We start from the raw sequence: 22,313 nt of genomic DNA, 5'->3' as shown, positions 1-22,313 counted from the left end.
CCATGTCACTGCTTTCACCACTATCATATGTGTAACGAAAAACGTCCAGCCAATAGCTCGAAGAAGCAAAGAGAGACCCACAAAGACAAGCAAAAGACATTTTGACCGAGGCACATGAGACGTACTAAAGTGGATCGAAGGAGATTCCTAGGTCCGGGATTAGGAAGAACCCTGATAGGGATTCCGGGTTTTGTACATCTCCGAGAGGAGCCACCGGCCTAAGGAAGCCCAATCCGCTGAGTAACACCCGCCTTGGCTGGAAATAGAATAATTAAGAATTACTAATATCCTGAATGAATACTGGTTATGTCTGACTTGTACCCACTAAATGCCTTGGCTCCAGCCTTGGCCTGGAACACCGCTAGCCCTCCGCCGATCTGCTGCATGTTCACCGGTCTGAAGACCAGGCTGCACAACGCTGAATCGGATTGATCCGGGATTTGCTGCTGCTGCAGGATAGAATATGACCGGCCTGATCCTTCTCCAGCTCATTATTCCAAATATGCGTTGGCCTGTCTTTGTCCGCTGCATACGATTACGAAGTATGAGAACGAATGGGGCCACGCGACACCATGTCATGAAGGGTTTCGGCGCCACACAACTAGACTAGCTCGGGTTTATTGGGATTTCTTTAGCTCAAATCACATTCGGCATCCGGTGGCTCCGAACATCCGTTCTTGCCTTGTATGCGTGTGAGGTAGTCACAGCTCTGCGTCTAAATCACGGAACTTGCCCCAATTTTGGTCCCGACTGACCAAGATGCTGTATTCAATTTCCATTCTTACGGCGTGGGCCTATATTAGCTGCGGCCACCCCTTCCCCTTCTTTTCCTGCCCTATGACTACTGGCCCATCTTTATCATGGGGGTTGGTGCGATCTTAGAACCGTTGGTCGTTATTGTCCTCCTCTTTGGAGGAACATGGATTAATCGGTTGACTGCGTCTGCGGTTACTCACAGCCACGGCCGTCAAAGATCATCCAATTACCCTCGAGCCGACTCTCCAGGTCCTCTAGAGTCTGGCTATATCAGCCCTACACCGAAAGATGGACTTTTGAGCCCTCGGTGTCGTTCACCACCTGCTGAGGTTCTCGATGATGGTTGGCACAAGCGACATGTTGACATCTTTCGTCTGTCATTTCCCGTGTCAACTCCAGATACCGTTGTTTTCCAGGATCGACTGCTCAGCCGCCTGCTCCGGAACTTGCCTTTCTTGGTGGAATGCTGGTACTGGGCTCTCGTGTATTGGGTATGTTCGTTGGGTTCTTTCATCATCTGACATCTCGTCAGTTATATCTTCAAGGACATCCACTTACTCTCCATGTAGACATATCAGCTCGGACGTGCCTTTACCGCTGTGACCCTCCAGGAAGGCACCGTTGATGTCGCCCGACGACATGCCCTACAGTTGATTCAGGCGGAGGAGGCATTAGGAATCTTTTGGGAGCTTCGGATCCAGCACTGGTTTCTTCGGCATCCTTTGGCCATGACATATATCAACTGGATATACTCATTTATCCATATCCCTGGCACAATCGCGTTCCTTGTTTGGCTGTATTACTACACCATCACCCGGAATCGTGTCGAAGAACCACAGCCAGGGAAACCTCGCGGCTCAGTGAGCGGCTCACCGGCAGGGCCGCTGTTATATCAAGCTCAGAGAAGGACCCTCGCCGTATGCAATCTCCTCGCCTTCGTCGTATTCACCGTCTGGCCATGTATGCCACCTCGACTGCTCAGTGACCCAACTGTGGAAGGCCCCGAGGGAGAGCTGGCACGCAGCTATGGGTTTATTGACACTGTCCATGGTGTCAACGGAGCGGGAAGTGTATGGACCGAGAACCGCTTCTGCAATCAGTATGGTAAGTGCATTCCATCCCCTGTCCCTTAAGCGAACTTCGTATCTCACTCGGACAGCCGCAATGCCCTCCTTGCATTTCGGATACTCACTCATGATCGGCCTTACCATTTTGACAATTCCTCTCCCACCGCATCATCGTCGCATCATCCGGACTCGATTAGGTCCTATTGGGCTCCGATTGCCTTCTTGGCGCCGTGTTCTTTGTCTCGTGCTAGGTTTCCTCTATCCGTTCACAATCCTGGTAGCCATCGTGGCCACGGCAAATCATTTCATACTGGATGCGATTGCAGGTGCCTTGATTTGCGGTCTTGGCTGGAGATTCAATGGCGTGCTCCTGAATCTGCTGCCTGTGGAGGACTGCTTCCTTTGGATTGTGCGAATTCACAAGCCGGAACCCTCGTCAATCAGGGTCATTAATACATCCGACGGTTGGGAGTCAGACGATGTGGCTCCCAGTCAAGCTACTTTGGCTTAATGGTACATCGCGCCGAGATGGAAGAAGCACGAAACTCTGTTTCTAGTGAATTCAAGTGCAATGAGACCCATGAAGCTACCGGGATGTGGGTGGAGTCTGTGAATAATCATGTGTATATTGACTGGGTGTTACCTGTACCTGACACTTCGTCTGTGTCGGGGGCTCTGAAGTTTATCCTGACAGACTCGTACATAGCTTTGGAGATGTTGCGTTAGCCCCTAATATAGATAATCTCTTCTCGGTATTTGATCTGTGGCCGGTATCATGTATTCCAGGCGATGAGGTTGAGGGGCCGAAGATAAGTGGAGAATGCAATGAATTCAACTTGAGGAGGTTTGTGCTGACCGAGCATGCGAGTGTTGAATGGGAGGTTACCTTATAGCCTAGAGACAATGAAGGGAGCTCAACGTATAACATAACCACCTGCCATGCTCGATTCCCTCTTCTCTCGTCTATGCACTTGTCTGAGATCGGTCTGCGTACCCTGGTGCATTTTGCCTACAGATCCACGTCCAAGTCAGTCTCCTGACCGAGTAAAGAGAAACAAGAGAGGGTACCGCTCTTCAGGTCTTGGAAGAATTGATCAAATATAACCTGCAATCATTGCCTTCTTTGCATGACATCGCCCCTAGCGAAGCTAATGTCGACACCTAGATGGAAGTTTCAGTCTCACGATGAGCACCTAGACATATGCCCATCGAGGGAAGCAACCGGGAGGTACTAGGGGGGGTCTGGGACTTTACCATAGGTAGAGCTACAGAGGTAGATGTCCAATGGTCGGAAGTCCCTACAGGGCTACAGAGCAGCCCGAAGTCTCCATTTCCAACCTATTGACCACAATTTGAACATTTCGACAGCCTTTCACAAAGACCGCGCAAGACTCAATCCCCAAATTGGATCCGATCAGCAGCCTCGCTGACTCTTCTCTGATGTTAAAAAGCCCAAGAGAAAAGGGACCTTTTAGACTGTGGAACCCATTCTAGTCATCATTAATTATCTTGTGTTGTGCTCCCCCCTCAAATTCCCGACTTGACGGCTTTTGGGAACCCTCAATTGAAGAGTTCTGGAACGCTGGTTCCGCAAAAGGTTGTGGCGTCATTGCGGTTGCCGTTCAGACCCCAACGCGTCCTTCCCGCGCTCCGAGCTGCGCGACTCTGCCTTCTCCACATCCTCCACCTCCCCTACCTTCCCTCCTCCCCTCCCCTCTCTTTTACTAGAATTTCTTCCCACACCTCTGATACCTGCCATCATGGCTGATGACAAGCCCGTCACTGCGCCTGCCGAGGCTGGGAAGCCCGAGCCCACCTCGGCCGACAAGCTAGAGGTATCCGAGACTGTCGCTGCCTCTGACGAGAACCCTACTGGTAAGGAAGACCCAATCTGCATGCTCCAACCACCGATGGAGCTTCCGCTTGAATCACCCCCTCATCTAGGGTCATAATGCCTCTGTGCGACTAACGTGCGCTGACCCGTTGGCTCATCTGCAGAACCCGCGAACACCACCGATGACAAGAAGGAGCCCGAAGCTGATGGTGAAGAACCCGCTGCATCCGGCGACGCGACGGAGCCCAAGGGCGACGATGAAAACGCCGCTGCGCCTGCCGATGCTGAAGATGGTGCCCCGAAGACAAATGGCACTCCTGCATCCGCCAAGAAGTCTTCAAAGGACCGACGCCGCTCCAGCGGTGTCGGCGAGAAGTCCAAGTCACTGAGCCGCAAGAAGTCACAAGTCCGCATGACCCAGCTGAACGCGAAGCCGGGCGAGTACTACCTGGCGCGCCTGCGCAGCTATGCGCCTTGGCCCTCCATCATCTGCGACGAGGAAATCATGCCCAATACACTGCTTGACAATCGCCCTGTGACCGCGATGCAAAAGGATGGAACCTACCGCGCCGATTACGCCGATGACGGCAAGAGGGCACACGAACGAACTTTCCCCGTGATGTTTTTTGGGACCAACGAATTGTAAGCGGACTCTCTTGGATTTTCTCCGGAGGCGCTAGGCTCGTTCTCAACTGATACTGACTATTTTCCGACAGTGCCTGGGTCCCCAACACTCAATTGACTCCTCTCGACCCTGCTGACTGCAAGGATATCTCCGAGAAGAACAAGGCCAAGGGGCTAATCGCCGCCTACAAGGTTGCCGCAGAGGGCCACGACCTGCAACACTTCAAAAATCTATTGGCAGATCACCAGGCTGCTTTGCAGCAGGAGATTGAGGAAGCCGAGGCCGAGGAGAACGCAAAGGCCACAGCCAAGGCCGAAAAGGCGAAGAAGAACAAGCGCAAGAGCAAAGGTGCTGAAACCGACGTTGATATGGAAGATGCAGATGAGAAGAAGCCCAAGAGCTCGAAGAAGCGAAAGAACGAGGCCGAAACCGAGGCAGAGAAGGTGCGTATCTTGGAGATGGGTCTATGACAAGTGCAGAGTGACTAACTCATCCGTATTTATAGCCCGCCAAGACCCCCAAGACCTCTACTAAGCTGAAGTTGACCACTCCAAAGGCGCCCGCCGAGGAGAAGAAAACACCTGCCAGCAAAACCAAGAAGGCGCCGGCCAAGAAGGGCAAGGCTGCTGCCAAAGATGACGAGGAGGCTGTTGAGGCCAAGGAGCCGGAGAAGCAGATCGACCCCGAGGAGCTGAAGAAGAAGAAAGAGAAAGAGGGTATGTGTTCCAGACTTCCTTACCACTGCTCGGTGAATATAAAAGGCTAATTTCCAGCAGTTCTCTTCCTTCGTCACAAGCTTCAGAAGGGATTCATCTCCCGCGATGCGCCGCCCAAGGAGGACGAGATGGCCACAATGAGCACCTATTTCGACAAGCTGGAGAAGCACACCGACTTGGAAGTTTCGATTATTCGCTCAACCAAGATCAACAAAGTTCTGAAGATGATTGTGAAGCTCAACACAATTCCCCGCGATGAGGAGTTCAACTTCCGTCAACGTGCCATGAACATCCTGTCGAGCTGGAAGACTGTTTTGGACTCCGATACCCCCGTGGGTGACAAGGATTCCAAGCCCACAGCCAATGGAAGTTCCAAGGAAGACGATGGCGCAGACACTCCCAAGCTAGAGACTGAAGAGGAGAAGGAGCCTGAGACCAAGGCTGCCAGCGAAGATACCCCCATGCCCGACGTTGACGCGGACAAGCCCGAAGAGACCGAGACCGAGAAGGAGACCACCGAGGTTGATAAATCCGAGGAGAAGACCGTGGAGGCTAGTGCCTAAACGTTGTCTAGCATCTGCTATTTCTATGTTACTGTTTCCTCTCTTATGAACAGGTTTGGGTGCTCTGCTTTGTGGCCTTTATTTTCTGTCTTTCTCCCACCCGATCTGATGTTTCTGTGGTAATCCACTCGTCTTTCACCTTGTATTCGCAATTAGGGCTGGATCTATCTAGCAAAGTGTTTTATTCGAATGAAAAATGCGCTAATTGTTACTTTTCACTCTTGTCTGCCTCTGGCTCTGTACATGGAGATCCGGTACATGGGAATGCGTCTTGTTTTCTTCAGACTCGAGAAAAATTGTGTTGCGTTTTGTGTTCGAGTATAAAATTGATGAAATTGAACATGTCACCGATCAAGACTGAGGTAAAAGCGTGGTAGGATAATGGGCTGTAAAGTGTGGCAGAAAGATACCGCTTAGTGACTGAACAGACAAGACTACTCATAGTACCATGGTATAGGAAGGAATTTTGTAGAGAAAGGTCAAGATGCATGCTTAAATACAGTGATTCAAAAGTCTCTAGTATCTCCAACATTCATTTTGCAATGGTAAAAAGTCTAACTAATTAAGGTATCAGGCCCGACTAAACCGAAATCTCAGGTGAATATGCATACCACCCCCACAACCAAGTATCAAACAAACGGCGCCCCATAATGCAGAGAAATGAAAGAAAGTAAATCAAACTCAAGATTCCAAGAACCTACTCGGAGCTAGCCACGAGACTTTCGTCTACTGCGACGAGTATCAAAGCGCAAATGTCATCGACCTTGCCACCGCGGTAATAGTCGCCCGGGTAGTAGCGCTGAGCTTCTTTGGCAAACGGTCCATCACGGCGAAAATCGACACTGGCGAGTTTGGCTTCGCCGGCGACAGAGGCCGCGAGGAGAGATTGGAGTGTCAAGTTGGATTCTAAGCGTTTTGACAAATCGTCGTGGTCGTCTCTTGTAGATTCAGATGATGAGGGAGGATGGAAGGCCTCAGCAAGACCACCGGGCACAGTCAATGCAGCCAAGTGATTAGATACATTCACCGCGACATCCGGAGCAGCAGTCCAAGCACCCGTAAGAATCATCCGGCTGGTTACCAGCTTGAGGATGTCCTGGTTATTGAGGTTGTCGAAGACTCCATCCGTGGCAAGCATCAGCACATCACCGTGCTGCATTTGCACATTCGTGACGGCTGCGTCGCGGGGAAAGTCCTCAAGATACGCTCCACCAAACGTAGATGCCTGAGCACGCATGCGAGGAGGGATAATACTAAGTTGGTATGGCGTATTAAAGCCATGTGTCTGCGGAATCGAGTAATGGTGAACAGCCGCACGACGAAGCAAAACAGAACCCGAGTCGCCCAAATTAGCCAGCTCAACGCGTCCATCCGGTAACGCGACACCAACAGAGGCAGTACTGCCTCCGGCCTTGATAGTCGGATCCGCAACGATTTGGTCATAGCCCGTCTGCAACAGCTGCTTAGGCCGTAACTTCTCGGCGGATTTACCCCAGGCCAACGCCGTCTCTGCCATATACCCGCATAAGCCGTGTGAGAAGTCCGCCGGATCAACACGGGATTCAGTCCATCCACCGACGCCGTCTGCTACCGCGAAGGCGACTGCATCCGAGTCCGCGCTGGCGGAGCCAATCCGACTCACAAAGAAAGCATCCTCACCGCTATCTGGCCGTCCACGGCGGCGAGCAGTTGGGTTCTTATCCTTCGTAACGCCGATCAAGCTAGAAATGCTAGGGTCGAAATTATATGCATTTTTGAGGGGGTGGAAGCGGCAACCTTTGCCCGAGGACGAGACAGCAACGCGATAGGATATGCGCGAGGGTGGAGAGGAATTCGAAAGACGCGCAGGGGTTGAGTGGAAAGCCTTGGCGCCCAAGGCGTGAGAAGTCGCGGCTGAGGTCCGGAGTCGGGGAAAGAAGGTGGCTTGTAGGGTGCAGGAGGGACTGCAGGCTCTACACGAAAGACTTGGCGGGAGCATCGGGAGTATGGAAACTCTCCCCAAAGCTGCGCGCTTAGTAGAGCATCGGAGTCAAGGAGAGGAATTGAGATATGTGAGGGTTATGAAAGGATTAAAAATCAACGAAGCAACGGCGGATAAGAATGAACCCGCTGTGATCTTATCGCGATTGACCGCCTGGCGTCATACTTGGTGGAGTGTGAGAATGCATGTTTTTAGAATTTTATTATTTGAATTGGCGAGAAGATGGGTTATATAGCTAGATATTACGCACAGCTCTTAAACTGGAAGAAATAAGATCTACGCAGTTGCGATGGCTGTTATTAGCCATGCAGTAAAAATATTTGCTGGTATCTCATTTCTGCCACCCGCGCAACCTCACCACCTCAAACCCGCGCCTCAAACCCGCGCCTCAACCTTGACCAGCATCCCTCTGGCCCTGCGTGCATTGCTTCGGTCTCTTCCTGTCAGCTCTCAGGATACAGAAGTGATTGCTTCTAAGCTTCCAATATGATGCACCCCGCGCGACAGGCCTATGTCGAGGAGGCCGAGGACACTGATATGGGGATTAGTCTCGCCGACCTCCCCACTGACCAGGACTATGAGATGCCTGGTGGCGCAGGGGCCCCTAGTGAACGTGTTTCTGCTTTACAGGCTCAATTCGACCGAAAACGACGCGCCGCGGCAACGGTCGTACCCACAGATGACACTCGAGTGCGCATGCGGTTACGAGAGCTTGGAGAGCCCATTACACTATTCGGTGAAGGCCTGGCAGACCGACGGGATCGTCTGCGTGAGCTCTTGACGGACTTGGCGGAAATACAGAGAGAGGGTGATGTGGAGATGGAAGAAGCGGAGGGAGAAGAAGGCGGAGAACAGCAGGAGGAGTTTTACACAGAGGGCTCGGATGAGCTATTGGAGGCTCGAAAGGCCATTGCACACTTTTCTTTGCCGCGGGCGAAAGCTCGTGTGGCTCGGCTCAAGGAGGAGTCAACAATTCCGCTCCGGACCCATGTCAAGCACCGCAAAGCCATCAAAGAGAAGCTCCAGAGTTTTGATCTGTACGGATCTCAAATTGCTGGAGACCGTCCCGTCAGTATCTGCCGGTTTTCTCCAGATGGAAAGACAATTGCTGCTGGAAACTGGTCTGGTGGTATCAAACTACTGTCCGTGCCAAATCTGGAGGAAAAAGCCAATCTCAAGGGACATACGGATCGAATCGGTGGATTGTCATGGCTCCCGGGGGCTACACTTCCCTCGTCTAATGTTTCACCATCGACTGTGAACCTGATGTCAGGAGGTGGCGAAGGAAACATCAACCTCTGGGCGCTCGATTCTGATAAGCCGCTCGCGACACTATCCGGCCACTCAGGGCGTGTGTGCCGTACAGAATTCCACCCATCTGGACGATATGCGGCATCTGCGTCTTTTGATACCACTTGGCGGCTGTGGGATGTTGAAACAACGGCGGAACTCCAATTGCAGGAGGGCCATTCACGAGAGGTCTACGCAGTCTCATTCAACAATGACGGTTCACTTCTTGCTAGTGGTGGATTTGACAGTATCGGGCGCATTTGGGATCTACGGACAGGACGTACCGTGATGATCCTCGAGGGTCACATCCGAGAGATCTACGGTATGGACTGGGGTGCGGATGGATATCGTGTGCTTTCAGGTTCTGGTGACGGATGGGTTAAATGCTGGGATTTGCGACAAGTCCGGAATATGGGCGGCATCGGTGCCCACAAGAGTGTCGTTTCTGACCTCCGTTGGTACAAGGGAGCCGAGGCAGATTCGTATTTGCCTTCCGCCGATGGTCAAATGGACATTGACGGTGCCACACCGGCACCTACTGAAGCCTCTGGCTCATCGGTTCAGCCAAAGAAATCGGGCACATTCTTTGTGTCTAGTGGCTTTGACAAGAACGTGAATATCTTCAGTGCCGATGACTGGTCATTGGTCAAGACGTTGAGCGGGCACGCAGGTAACGTGCTGAGTACAGATGTGAGCAATGATGCGCAATGGATTGCAAGCTGCGGCCATGATCGGACAGTGAAGCTCTGGGGCATTGAATGATTGGCAGCTTGCCTCCATGCGATCAACTTCTTCCACCGGGCTATTAGCTACGGGCTATAACATCATGTACACTTACACAACCAGGGGAGACCCTCCTAAAAGATACACCTGTCAAGATAATCTACTAAGCCTATTTCTTCAAATAGCAGTGCACCTGAAGCTTCTAGAATAGTCTTGTCAATAGCTTTTACAAAGACATGTACATAGTCACGTGTAGAATGCGGAGATGACGTAACGGGATTTGCTTTTCCGCGATGGATTCTCCGATACTTCGAGCTCAAGTATCGACATTACACAATGGCGTTCCGTGCACCGAGCCTGGCCCGCAATTTATGCCGCCAGACGACCTCTCGTTCACTTATCACCCCTACCCGGTCCATCTCTACAAACCCAACCCAACGGGACGCCTGCAAGTGCTGCCGACTTCCCACCCGAGCTCCGGCCCGGACACTCGCCTCACTATCCCGGGATATCTGCTCGGTTTCACCAGTCTCAGGCCGACGTTATGCGTCTACAAAGTCATCCGCAGAGCTTACAGGAGAATCCGGAATAGTGGGAGTTCCAGATATCACCAACTACTACACCATCTTCCCCCAGACTATTCCCGCGGGCCCTCCCCCAGCATCGCCCTTCTCCATCTCCGTTTCGGATCTCCGTCGCGAGTTTCTACAGCTACAAAACAAGATACACCCCGACAAATACCCCTCTGGCGATATGAAACAGCACGCTGAGGCGTTGTCGGCCCGCATCAACGAGGCATACCGCACGCTCGCCGATCCACTCCAACGGGCTCAATACCTCCTCCGAGAATGGCACGGCATCAACGTGACCGCCGAAGATGCCGCGACGAAGCACGCCCTCGATCCCGAGACACTTATGGAGGTGATGGAGGTACAAGAGACCATTGAGGAGGTGGGCGCGACGCGGGAAGGCGAAGCAGAGATTAACGCGCTGAAAGTTGAGAACGACGGACGTATTGGAGTGTGTGTCGGGGCACTCGCCGGGTCGTTTGACAAGGGCGACATCGAGGCGGCGCGGAAGGAATGCATCCGGTTGCGCTTCTGGTATAGCGTTGGCGAGGGATTGCGTGAGTGGGAGCCCGGCAACACGGAGATTCGACTGGTGCACGGTAGTTGATTATGCTGAAAAATAGACCGTGTATTACGAAGTAGCACTTTTGCATTTTTGCATTTCTGGACATGGTCCGATGTTTCCATAGATATGTGATACCATCCTATCTTGAGGTTTATTGGTTGTATATTCCGGTCGTGATTAATGACCTCTGATACGGAGAGCGTATTAATGGTTGATTGCTGGGTTGCTGTGGAGAAGAGAAAAGGAGGCGTCTATTGAATACCCTGTCTATCGTGCATGTTGCTATGATCCAGGCTGTGATAAGCAACAAAGTGCCGCTTCCAGCAACACTGTGCTCATCTGCATCGTCACCGCAATCGGAGACAAAAGCCACAGCCCAGCAGACACATGCAATTGCAGACCGCCACAGTGATCGCACTTGACTTGAGAGTGGAACAAGATCCAAAGGCCCGCAAACCCGCAGTTGGGTGGGATGCACGTTGGGCACGAACCCCCGAAACCCCGAATGGCTCCTGCGGATTGCTTCCCGGAAATCCAACGGTATGCACGAGGATGCAAATGGGGTTCTCTGACCTCTTCAAGCTCAGCTCACCTCACCTTTGATATAGTTTCCCCTCCCCCTCCCCCATCCGGAATCCATAATCCATAAGTTTAGGGTCCCCGTCGGTCAGGTCAACGCTGGCATCTATACACTTCTCACCCATCACAGCCGCACACGTAGCAGACTATTGACACCATCTGGGTCTCCTGTGCCCGAGGGTCACACACCCAGTACCTTGGTGCCCCCGAGGACTTGGCCCAAAGCCGTATTTAACTGTAGTCTTTTAATCACTGCATTAGCAAGATATTATTTCTTTTCCATCATCGAGCATCAGCTCCCATGGATCTCCCCGATTATAGTAGGTGTGTGCTGACATGCCCCACCCAAGCTCGACTAAACGCTGACGGATTGCCTGACAGCATCATCCATTCACCTTCCTTTACCTTCCTCGTTGGCCCAAAGCATACCAAATTAACGATCCAGTCGGGTCTCGCTCAACATGTCTCTAAGCCGCTTCATAACCTGATGAACAACGGGCATACCCGGGAGTCGAAGCATCGCATCGCGGTTTTGGAGGATGAGGACGTCGAGACTTTTGTTGCATTTTGTGAATATGCATACACAGGAGACTATAAGGTGCCTCTTCTGCCGGCACCACGCGAAGATATCCGAAAAGGTGTAGTCGAGAACGCACTGAGCCCCGCGAACTCTTGGAGAGGAACATATCGCTCAGAATCAGTCTCGTCGGCTGTGCCACCACCGGCTCCCTCGCCGCCAGAGTCTGTCAGAGCATCTGAGACGACAGCCCTATCACTAGCACCAGCACCAGCACCAGCACCAGCACCAGCACCAAAATCGGCGCCTGCCGAGCCCGAACAAGAGCCGATACCTGCTATTGAGGAAGACGGGGCCGAAGAAGCAGCGCCAGAGGCAGAGGCGGTGGAACAAAGAGTCGCAGCAGAAGAGGATACAACGAACGCCGAGGCTGTCGAACCAGTCAAGAGTGAAGAAATTCCACTTGATCAAGGCCAGGATACCGATGCACCTGCTCCTGAAGAGGACGCGGTCGAGGCAAACCCAGAGGCAAACCCAGAGCCAACAGCCGATGCTGGACAATGGGGATCTCTGGAAGAAGCACCCCAAGATGTATCTTCCAAGAAGAAGAAAAGCAAAAAGGGTAAGAAACTCGCCAAAAACTACAAGCGTTTGGAACAAGACCTTTGGACCGAGGAGCCCGTTACTCACTTGACGCCACCATCAACACCCCCACCAACCAACCCTATCGAGGTGAATGGTCTTCCCGAGGATGCCCCGCCAGAACCAGAGTCAGAGCCAGAGCCAGAAGCAGAAGCAGAAGAAGCAGCTGAAGCCGAACCAACTGCCGAGTCTGAGGAGAAGGAAGGTGAACCGAAAGCACCTGCAGATGAACCATCTACAGAGTTCGAGGCAGAGCCCACTCCGGAATATTGGGAGCAGCCTGCATATCCAGAGGATGACGGACAGACCCCCGGGGATTCCTGGGCCGATGATGAAGTGGAGGAGCAGAATGACACCCAACCTTTCAAGCCGGTCATCGACATGTCCTTCGCCAAACAGCACGACTCATCACCTCGCACGCCAGGCCTTAGCCTATGGGACGAATTCTCCGCTCTGCAATACAACAACGAAAAACAGACCTCCCAGCCAACAGTCGACTCCCATACCACCGACCTCCCATACCTGACCTTTCACGCCAAAGTGTACGTCTTCGCCACACGCTACCTTATCCCGGCCCTAGCCCAACTGTGCCTTGGAAAGTTGCATCGAAACCTTCTGCAGCTCTCTATGGCAGACACACAAAACGTGGATCCCTTTTCGGGCCAGAATCTAGGCGTCTTGGCTGCGTACCAAGCGCCGATGGTCCTTGATCTGTTGCGTTACGCCTACACCAGGACAACCCGACTTGAACCGATCAACCCCACGTCCGCAACACAGCTTCGGGAGAACGAGTTGCGACGACTGGTGGTGCACTATGCAGCCTGCAAAGTGAAGGATCTGGCGCAATATCACTCGCCCGGAGACAGTGAAGCGGCAACGCCCACGCTCCGGCCCGTGGATAAGGTGGAGCGGGCCAAGCACTCTGCGCCGACGAGTCTCCGGGCCCTGCTGGATTTAACGCCGGAGCTGGCCTCTGATCTTGTCTATCGCATGATGTGATCGAGGCAGGGTTTGTGATTGGGTGTTGAAGTTGGATGCCGAGAAGTGGTCCTGGGCTTGGTCTTGCACACAACTGTTTCGCCTGTTGTTTCTGCACTGCTACGTTGCCAACCCGGGCCTCTTGATTTGTTTCCCTTATTGCATTATTTGTCATTCCATTTTATTTTATTTTGCGATGCATACTCAGTTTCACTCAAGCGGAGTCGGAGTCGGAGTCTTGGCTGCGGCTTTACGCTTTTTGTTAGTTCTAATCTAAGCGGGAAGAGAATCCAGTGTAAAGATCGACAGAAATGAACCTTGAATCATGCCGTTCCTATACTAATTTGGGAAGTGAAGTCACTGCATTATTATGCATAAAGCAGTATATCTAGCAAATTCGACTGCCTTGTAGGACTTCGGGACAACACAGCGGAGTGGAACAGCGATGTCTGGGCATCTTGGCATCTTGGCATGTTGACGTCGAGGGCGCAAAAATAAGCATGAAACCCAGCAACACATTCTAGGATGTGATCGACAGTCATTTTTGGCTCCGATCTTGGCGGCGTCTCATAGCTTCAGTAGCGTTGGATTTGGGGGCTGTGTCCAGATAATATGAGACTAGGGGATGATGCTAACGTTCGATATTTGATAGATCCAGGACCACCAACTTGGCACCGCAGATCTTCGCTATGACCTTCGGACCTTCTCTGTTGCCTATCCCCCTTTTCTCTCAACTTTTTATTCCTTTCTTTCTTTTTTACTCCTTCACTGCCACTGGAAAGCTTGGCAGCGGCCCGCTCTCTCGACGCGACGTCGATCGTTGTTCTTGGCGTTCGCACACGTTGCACTGCGCCATCTCGGGATCCTTTCATGCCTTCTATCGGACAGCTTCGGGCAGAAAATGTCATGATACTCGGCCCGATCAACGGGATTGAATATGAACCTCGTCATCTGGGTAACACCATATCCCTGCAATGGCCAGATGTCATCTTGACCTCGACGGCCCAGAGGTCTAGTGCGGAGAGCCACGAAGATGCAGGATAATCCACTGCAGAAGAAGTTGTGTACTTCTTGGCACTGCTGAACGCTTTTCCGCCCAGGCATCGAACTTTCCCATATACCGATCTCCTGCCCAGACTACGGTGGATCGTAGCGTGCAACCCCCTGCGCCACCCAATAGTCCGCAATCTGGGTTTCCCCCTGGACACAAAAACGCCGAGCCCGACAAGATGAACCGATCTATTCTTAATTTCTTGGTTTGCGGCCCTCGATGGGTCCTGATAACTGTGTTGACGCTGGTAGGTTCAAACTTTGGGACGATAACTTCAGGAGGCCCCGCACGATGATGAGAAGGTAACGCGGAGGCCTTGGTATTCTCTTGGCTTGATGGTCCCTCGTCACGGAGTTCAATGATGATCAGGTCAATCAATGGCGAATACTGTCCCATGTGGTTTGCCTCTACCTGGCGGGTTGACATTCATATAGACCGTTCTCCCCGGGGTTGAATTGACTCCACTCTATTCATATCAAGCCATTTTCAATTGCATTTCTTTGAATTGTTTACAATTGTCTGCATTTGAAGCCTAGGACGATTGAAAGTCCTTCAGCCCTCTTGATACTCCAGTCTTAGTTCATATTCAATTGGTACCCCATACGACTTTTCTATACTTCATCATGTCCAACCCGACATTACTATATCCAGAAAGCTATGAGCTTCCTCTCCACTCCTCCCACTCCTCAACATCCGATACACCAATCCTCGATGGTAAACATTTCGAGAAACACGCGAACGTCCGCTTGAGCTTTGGTCAACGACTTCGCCATTTCACCTGGGCCTGGTATACATTGACGATGAGCACGGGCGGTCTCGCCCTTTTGATAGCCAGCCAACCCAATCGTTTCAATGGTCTGGATCAGATAGGCCTTGTCGTCTACATCATAAATCTCCTTCTGTTCGCTCTGGTCTGCTCCTTGATGGCAGCCCGCTTCATCCTTCACGGCGGACTCGTCCAATCCCTCACCCACGACCGCGAAGGTCTATTCTTCCCTACATTCTGGCTCTCAATCGCTACAATGATCACCGGACTGGAACGCTACTTCGGCGACCACCCAGCTCCAGCCTTTTCAAAAACCCTCGAAGTCCTCTTCTGGATCTATTGCGCCTGCACCTTCGCTGTCGCCGTCTTCCAATATTCCTATGTCTTCACCTCAGTCCAATACCGCCTCCAAACAATGATGCCCTCTTGGATCCTTCCCGCCTTCCCAGTCATGCTCAGCGGTACCATCGCCTCCGTAATCGCCGAGCGCCAACCCGACCTGGCCGCCATCCCCATCGTCACAGCCGGAATGACCTTCCAAGGCCTAGGCTTCTGCATCAGCTTCATGATGTACTCCCACTACATCGGCCGACTAATGGAATCCGGCCTTCCAAACCGCGAACACCGCCCGGGAATGTTCATCTGCGTTGGTCCACCTGCTTTCACAGCCCTGGCCCTCATCGGCATGGCGCAGGGCCTACCCGCTACATTCAGCGTGATGGGGAGCGAAGATACAGAAGCCGATGGCCGTATGATCATGATCCTGGCGCTTGTTGCCGGAGCTTTCTTATGGGCGCTTAGCTTTTGGTTCTTTTGCATTGCACTGCTTGCGGTTATTCGATCACCTCCTACTGCTTTCCATCTTAGTTGGTGGGCTATGGTCTTTCCCAACACCGGCTTTACTCTTGCGACTATTACATTGGGAAACTCGTTTGAGAGCAAGGCTATCAATGGTGTTGGGTCGGGGCTGTCGATTTGTGTTATTGCGATGTGGTTGTTCGTATTTGTCAACCATATTCGAGCTGTCATTCGTCAGGATATTATGTATCCTGGGAAGGATGAAGATATTTCGGACTAATTGATGTCGGACTGTCCTGTTTTTCATCATTGCCTTTCTTCTCACCTGCCATTATCCGGAATTATTTTTCTTCACTTTCGTTATTTCTTTGGTTTTTAGCCCGGTCATCTTCCTCGGCGTCTTCATTTCCCCCCTTTTTTATTTTATTTTTGCTTGCGATGGGTATATGTCGGCATGTCTTTAGCGTTAGAGCATTTGCGAGGTTTTCCCTTCCCTTAGACTTATGATTTTGAGCATAGATATGCAAACGTCTAAATAAACAGCTATATCCCAATACATTGTTTTCACTGAAATAACACGGATTCTTCATAGTTCAAATATGTAGATTTAGGGCTCCAAGACCTCGACAGCCGTGAGCCATCTGTTACACCGAAAGATAGCGAAGTGGGAGGGATTAAGTGGTCAGGATCACAGAAGCCTAGAAGAAATCATAACGTTTTGTCCTCTAATATATACACCAAACACCTTATATAATGCGACAGACCAAGACAAAGGTTGATCTCAGAAGATAGACAGATGAGACATCGGGTATCATGATATTTTAGACCAAAATGGCCAGATGCAGCCCCTGCGTGAGGCCACACCGTCTCGAGGCGAGCTGTCCCGTACATGCTGCGCATGCCGTGGCCGACCTGAAATTGTCAACCTAGAGCCTGGGGCCTGCGGTGATAGGCCGAGCAGCCCAAGGTTGCCCAGGATCATTTGACGAAAGACCCCATGCAACTCAGGAGTTGCCTGGGGGCAATTTCCCGTCTCATGAGCCATGTGTATTTCAGGTCAGGCCGAAGCTGAATGGTAGAGTCTGGTCCATTGAGGAACCAAGAGCTAACGATGCGTCGGGAGCTGTTCAATATAGCTTAAGCGACCTTGCGGCCGACGTTGCCGATTCCACGACCAACCACACTGACAATCACATCACCGTCTTCATTCTCGCCCGCAGCATCACGAATACCCCAACCAGGGGCACCAAACTTGGAAAGATCACGCGCCAACTGGATCAGGTTGGGATCCGCAATGACCTCGCGGCCAACCTGCAAGCGACCAACGTCCTCAGATCCCATGGTCATGAGAGTAAGCATGGTCGTCGCAGCCGCGGGGGACACACATCCACCCTTGGAAACAGTCTCAAGCAATTGGAAAGCGCACTGTCTGCCAATATCCTCCGGAGGCTGACCACCAGAGGGTGGCGAAGCCACATCAGCCGAGTAGAGGCAACCGGTGGAGGACTCAGCGACCAAAGAAAGACCGAAACCAAGGCCGATCTTCTTCTTCGCATTGGGGTTGTTCTTGTCCGTCACGGGAAGCAAAGGCGCAGACGAGACATCGGAGAAAATATAAGTATCAGGGCTAAGAGGATTCAAAATACCACGAGCAACCTCGATCATACGGGCATTGTTAGAGCCCGAAACACCGATCGCGTACGCGACACCACGGATACGCTTTATGCGGCCGGGGTTCATCAGATGCAGAGTCTTCGGCAGACGAACCTGATGACCGAAAGTGAACTGGACTTCACCACCACCACCCCTGCCATTGGGGCCGGGGTTCGATCGGCGCAGGATGCGGAGCTCGACGTTATTGAAGATGCCGAATTGGTTGTACAGAGGGAGAATGGCGGTTCGGACACTGTCAACGGACATATCGCCCGTCGGGGTGGAGGATGTAATCACACCGGGACCGGTGAAAAGGATCTTGATCGGGGCTTTGGAGAACGGCGCCAGAAGACAGAGAGGAATGAGGTAGTAGCTGAGACCGCGATTGCAGTTGGAAGGAAGCTCATGTGTGATCACGCCGCCGCTAGCACCTGATCCCGCTGTGCTGCCGGTAACGAGACCGGGCTTGTACACAAGAATCGTACCGGTGTAGGAAATTTCCATTTGGGAGCCATTGGTGACTGCTTCGAGGAGACGCAGGAAGGAAATTTCATGAGGGGACAGGCCGGGGTTCGTAGGCGAGGAAGAGCGAATCTGCGAGATATGCACTGTGCGGCCGGTCAGGGTCGAAAGAACCAGGCGATACACCAGGTTATGATGGGAGGTAAACCGCAGAGGCGGTTGAGAAGTCGTGGCCATTTTCGGGGGGATGTGATGCTCTCGCAAAGACTCGCGGTGCTGCGGCATCTCCAAATCGAAAAAAGAAAAATCGGCGGAGTCACGTTGATCCGATCCGAGGCCTCGGCTTAACTCCGGTGGGTATCTCCGTCATCAGATAATTGCACAGTGGATATGGACCCTCCGCCTTTTCTTCCTCTTCTTAGCTTCTCTTAGCTTCCTTTCTTCGTCAATTTACATCGATTATAATAGACTGATCACCATCTTCAACCATGATGCTTCCCCCCGCACTGAACATCCCAAAATGGTACGTCCGCTCTCCTCTCCTCTCCTCACGCGACCTGCCCCTCCATGAATCATCGCGGGGTCGATCAACCCAGAATTAACCAAGAGCTCACTAATGCGCGCTTATCCAGGCTCGAGGCCAACTCACACCTTCTGCAACCGCCGGTGAATAACTATTGCGTCTACCATCCGTCATCACCGGCAACAGCCGGATACACGGTCATGATTGTCGGCGGACCCAACGCGCGAACAGACTACCACATCAACACCACACCCGAGTTCTTTTATCAATACCGGGGCTCAATGCTTCTCAAGACAGTAGACACATCGACGACACCGCCTACATTTCAGGACATTCCTATTCACGAGGGCTCGATTTTCCTGCTCCCGGCGAACACGCCACACTGCCCAGTGCGGTTTAAGGATACAGTTGGTGTGGTGATGGAACAGCCAAGGGCACAGGGGTCAGAGGATATTATGAGGTGGTATTGCAGAAAGTGTAGTGGGGTTGTATGGGAGAAGCACTTCTTGTGTACAGACCTGGGGACGCAGGTTAAGGCTGTTGTGGAGGAGTTCGGTGCTGATGAGGAAAAAAGGCGATGCAAGGCGTGTGGGGAGATTGCGGCAACCAGGTACGCGGAAGGGGAGTTGGTGCAACCTCCTTTATGCCCTGAGTAAAGTGATTAGATGGCCTAAGGTAAGGAGCCCAAAGGAGATGAAGGCGTTGCAGTTGTATGTTTAGGGAGCCTGGCAGGTGGGTTTGTACCTAGATATTACGATAAACCAACACCCTTCGTACTGACTGACCTGCGCCCTTGCTTGGTAAAAAGCACAGTATAGGATGAGGGAGAAGTCTTCTGATCGGGTAGAATGGATTAGATGTTATATTAACGTCCAGCAGGGCTGGATGAGCGTATGATACGGTCCTGAGACGTGAATCGGACCCAAGGGGATTTCATCGACAGATGATGGGCACGGACAAGTGGAGGGAAAAGCAAGGATGAGGAAGAATAAGAAAATTGGCAAAGAAGGGCCGGGCCAAAGACCCACGAAGGAAAGAAAGGTATGGACACGCCATAGAGAGAATTATCAAGATCCGAAATGTCGAGAGAATAATACACAGGGGGAAGCAAATCAAAAGCATCAAAACATGACCAGAACGATTGCTTCAGATCGGATATCATATTCGGTGCAAAAGGGTGGAAGGGGGGAAACGAAGCATGTACTAGAAAAGAGAATGCATGGGCTGCAAGCACAATCCACGGGATGCCACTTCATACCACTCGCATATTCACCATGGAACATTATTCATCAAAAGGACAGTCGATGCTCTCGTGACCATCTCGCTCACACAGAGCACACCACTTCGACTCGTCGATGACTCCAGATGACTTACCGGCGATGGGGGACATGGAAGATCCCAAACCGCCAATGCCTTTGAGTCCTTCAAGGACGACATCCCGGCCGGTCTTCTGGGCTGGAGCATCGTCTTCATGATCGTCGTGGTTGTCATTCTCCTTGGCGTCCTCGTGATTATCTTCCGGCGCCTCTGCGGGCTGCTCAGCAGAAGGCTCGGGGGCTTTCCCATTCTGGGCCTCCTTCTTCGCAGCTCCGGGGCCAAACATGCTGGTGCAGTTGAGGATGTCGTGACCGCCAGTCTCACAGATCTCACACCATAAAGCATCATCATCAGAAGAGCGTTCCGACTCGGGCATAGATTCCAGGCGGCGCTGGGACGAGTTAGAGATCCCACGCTGGTGGTACTGACGAGGCTCTGATGGGGCATCGTGCCAGTCATTGGGGACCACGGTACGATCAGAGAGACGGTGTGCGTGGTTGATATCGTTTGCAGTGATGTTACCCGGGTTGGAAGGCCTGTGCAGCGAGGGCGGCGAGAGAGTACCAGTTGAGCTACGGTTGCGATTTCCATTAGTAGAGCTCAATCGAAGCTCTTCTAGCTGCCCCTCGAGTTCCTCGATTCGGCTGTTCTTATGCTCGGCGATCTCCTCGACCTCCTGCAGGCGTTGTTCCAGCTGAGCAACTTGCTCTTGGTGCTCATTTTGGTTATTCAACCCGTTCTCATTCGGGTTGATGGCATTGGGGTTTCCGTGACTCAGAGAATGAATGATGGCTTTCAGACCCCGAATCTCGTCGTCCTTCTGCTCCAGTTGGTGCGAGTTGTTGTTACCGTCGGATGAAGAGTGAGCGTCCTTCAGCGCTGTGGCCGAATTGTCACGCTCCCTCTTTAGTTCAATCTTGGTTCTCTCAACTTCACCCCGAAGGAACTCAACCTCGGCCCTGGCTTCAGCTTCTCCTCGCCTGGCATCCTCGAGTCCCTCCTCTAGCTCCGAGACCAGCTCCTCCAACTGCTTAAGCTGCTGCGCAACGATCTCCACATCCTCGCCACGGTCTTGCAACTCCTTATTCTGTTGCATGAGCTCGTCGAGACGCTGCTCGTAAACGCGCTCGGTCTCGGATGCAGCAATCTCCAGAGTATCGAGGGTGCTTCGGAAATCTGCCCGGTGGCCATCGAATTCAGCAGTCAATTGATTGATCCGTTCATTCCTTTCACGTAGTTGAGTGCGGACGGAAAGGGCATCAATTCCCTCCATTTCCTCCAAAGTTTTCTGAACCTCACCCAACATATTAGATTGCTCGTTCAGCTGCTTGTCTCGGTCCAGCAACTGCTTTTCTAAGCTTTTAATTTGGTCCTTCAGGTCTTGAATCTCGGATGATGAAGGTCGGTAGATATCGGAGGGTCTGCCATATGACGAGGCGTCATCATCCATGCTAATCCGCGACGAAGGTCGGTCCGACAACCTAGAAGGTGCCTTGACGGGGCTTCTTGGATATCCATTGGAGATAGATGACTTGGAGGCGGTGGATGGTGTCCGCAGACCGCCGAGGCTGAGTTTGGGAGGGGCGATACGCGGTGATTCGGGACGTGGAAGAGACGGACGGCGCATTCTTGGACGAGGAGTAGTCAAGGCAGGACCAACTGACTTGCTAAAATTGGCCGGACCCCGCGAAGGAGTGGTGGGAGGCCCGCCATAGCTGCTGGCAGATAAAGATGTAGATCGACGTGTGACATACTTGCTGTTGTTCATGGGCACGAAGATACCCGAGCCTGCCATAGAGGTATTAAAGTATTTCCTTCCATCCACATCGCCGTTATTCTTTCCTCGAGCGGCATGCTCGGAGCTCAGTTCGATGCCCGCGAAGCGACCTGGCTTTCCCGCGACCGATCCCAAGAATTTGACTGTTCCGTACATGCCACCGGGCACGTTGACCAGGTCACCGACCTGGACATCATCGAGAGGGGCCATCATGGGGTTCGAGAGGTGAAGGTGGGAAGTTCAGTGAACGGGCCGAAGGAAGGTCAAAGGCACAATTAGGCACAAAAAGGGTTGGAGAAGTCAAGTGAAGAGCCCAATGTCGATCATGGTTAGGCAAGAACCAATGCCTAGAGAAGAAAAAGAAACTCGTATGTACAAATGCAACGAGATATACAAGTTGAGGAGAAAGGGGGAGTGACAACAAATAAATCCATGGAACTCAAGGATGCGGGCTTCTCCACCCTGCGTAATCCATTCCGATTCCCTTTCATCCTCGTCTCTCCCCTTGCCTTTTGCATCTTACACTCCCTTCTTTTTGGCTTCTGCGCCGATCAAACTATA

The 22,313-nt window shown here is 52.1% G+C and overlaps 10 protein-coding genes across 10 annotated transcripts; 7 read left to right on the top strand and 3 right to left on the bottom strand.

Moving 5' to 3' along the window:
* Positions 1–860: 860 nt before the first annotated feature.
* On the top strand, positions 861–2,334 carry N7443_002923 (phosphatase PAP2 family protein; the record flags this gene model as incomplete). The annotated part of the gene is made up of 3 exons (XM_056882979.1): positions 861–1,247; positions 1,326–1,860; positions 1,916–2,334. 3 exons carry the CDS (start codon positions 861–863, stop codon positions 2,332–2,334), a joined length of 1,341 nt encoding a protein of 446 aa, XP_056744820.1.
* A 1,249-nt stretch (positions 2,335–3,583) lies between these two features.
* Positions 3,584–5,561, top strand: N7443_002922 (uncharacterized protein; the record flags this gene model as incomplete). The annotated part of the gene is made up of 5 exons (XM_056882978.1): positions 3,584–3,698; positions 3,822–4,299; positions 4,374–4,725; positions 4,788–4,998; positions 5,059–5,561. The coding sequence occupies 5 exons, from the start codon at positions 3,584–3,586 to the stop codon at positions 5,559–5,561; spliced, it is 1,659 nt and encodes a 552-aa protein (XP_056744819.1).
* A 697-nt stretch (positions 5,562–6,258) lies between these two features.
* On the bottom strand, positions 6,259–7,539 carry ppmA (type 2C protein phosphatase PTC7; the record flags this gene model as incomplete). The annotated part of the gene is made up of 1 exon (XM_056882977.1): positions 6,259–7,539. The coding sequence occupies one exon, from the start codon at positions 7,537–7,539 to the stop codon at positions 6,259–6,261; it is 1,281 nt and encodes a 426-aa protein (XP_056744818.1).
* A 489-nt stretch (positions 7,540–8,028) lies between these two features.
* On the top strand, positions 8,029–9,594 carry N7443_002920 (putative pre-mRNA splicing factor; the record flags this gene model as incomplete). Its single annotated transcript, XM_056882976.1, has 1 exon — positions 8,029–9,594. The coding sequence occupies one exon, from the start codon at positions 8,029–8,031 to the stop codon at positions 9,592–9,594; it is 1,566 nt and encodes a 521-aa protein (XP_056744817.1).
* Positions 9,595–9,891: 297 nt separating this feature from the next.
* Positions 9,892–10,731, top strand: N7443_002919 (J-type chaperone JAC1; the record flags this gene model as incomplete). Its single annotated transcript, XM_056882975.1, has 1 exon — positions 9,892–10,731. The coding sequence occupies one exon, from the start codon at positions 9,892–9,894 to the stop codon at positions 10,729–10,731; it is 840 nt and encodes a 279-aa protein (XP_056744816.1).
* Positions 10,732–11,569: 838 nt separating this feature from the next.
* On the top strand, positions 11,570–13,426 carry N7443_002918 (uncharacterized protein; the record flags this gene model as incomplete). Its single annotated transcript, XM_056882974.1, has 2 exons — positions 11,570–11,592; positions 11,650–13,426. 2 exons carry the CDS (start codon positions 11,570–11,572, stop codon positions 13,424–13,426), a joined length of 1,800 nt encoding a protein of 599 aa, XP_056744815.1.
* Positions 13,427–15,079: 1,653 nt separating this feature from the next.
* Positions 15,080–16,300, top strand: N7443_002917 (tellurite-resistance/dicarboxylate transporter family protein; the record flags this gene model as incomplete). The annotated part of the gene is made up of 1 exon (XM_056882973.1): positions 15,080–16,300. The coding sequence occupies one exon, from the start codon at positions 15,080–15,082 to the stop codon at positions 16,298–16,300; it is 1,221 nt and encodes a 406-aa protein (XP_056744814.1).
* An 857-nt stretch (positions 16,301–17,157) lies between these two features.
* N7443_002916 (RNA 3'-terminal phosphate cyclase-like protein) lies at positions 17,158–18,372 on the bottom strand (the record flags this gene model as incomplete). The annotated part of the gene is made up of 1 exon (XM_056882972.1): positions 17,158–18,372. The coding sequence occupies one exon, from the start codon at positions 18,370–18,372 to the stop codon at positions 17,158–17,160; it is 1,215 nt and encodes a 404-aa protein (XP_056744813.1).
* Positions 18,373–18,623: 251 nt separating this feature from the next.
* On the top strand, positions 18,624–19,314 carry N7443_002915 (3-hydroxyanthranilate 3,4-dioxygenase; the record flags this gene model as incomplete). Its single annotated transcript, XM_056882971.1, has 2 exons — positions 18,624–18,658; positions 18,768–19,314. The coding sequence occupies 2 exons, from the start codon at positions 18,624–18,626 to the stop codon at positions 19,312–19,314; spliced, it is 582 nt and encodes a 193-aa protein (XP_056744812.1).
* A 626-nt stretch (positions 19,315–19,940) lies between these two features.
* N7443_002914 (CAP-Gly domain containing linker protein BIK1) lies at positions 19,941–21,962 on the bottom strand (the record flags this gene model as incomplete). The annotated part of the gene is made up of 1 exon (XM_056882970.1): positions 19,941–21,962. One exon carries the CDS (start codon positions 21,960–21,962, stop codon positions 19,941–19,943), a length of 2,022 nt encoding a protein of 673 aa, XP_056744811.1.
* Between the last annotated feature and the right edge of the window lie 351 nt (positions 21,963–22,313).

The sequence above is a fragment of the Penicillium atrosanguineum genome (assembly GCF_028827265.1).
Source record: "Penicillium atrosanguineum strain IBT 20685 chromosome Unknown utg000002l_segment0_segment0, whole genome shotgun sequence".
In the NCBI taxonomy this organism is placed as follows: domain Eukaryota; kingdom Fungi; phylum Ascomycota; class Eurotiomycetes; order Eurotiales; family Aspergillaceae; genus Penicillium; species Penicillium atrosanguineum.
Note: the sequence above shows the minus strand (reverse complement) of the source record. Positions and strands in the feature narration are given on the sequence as shown.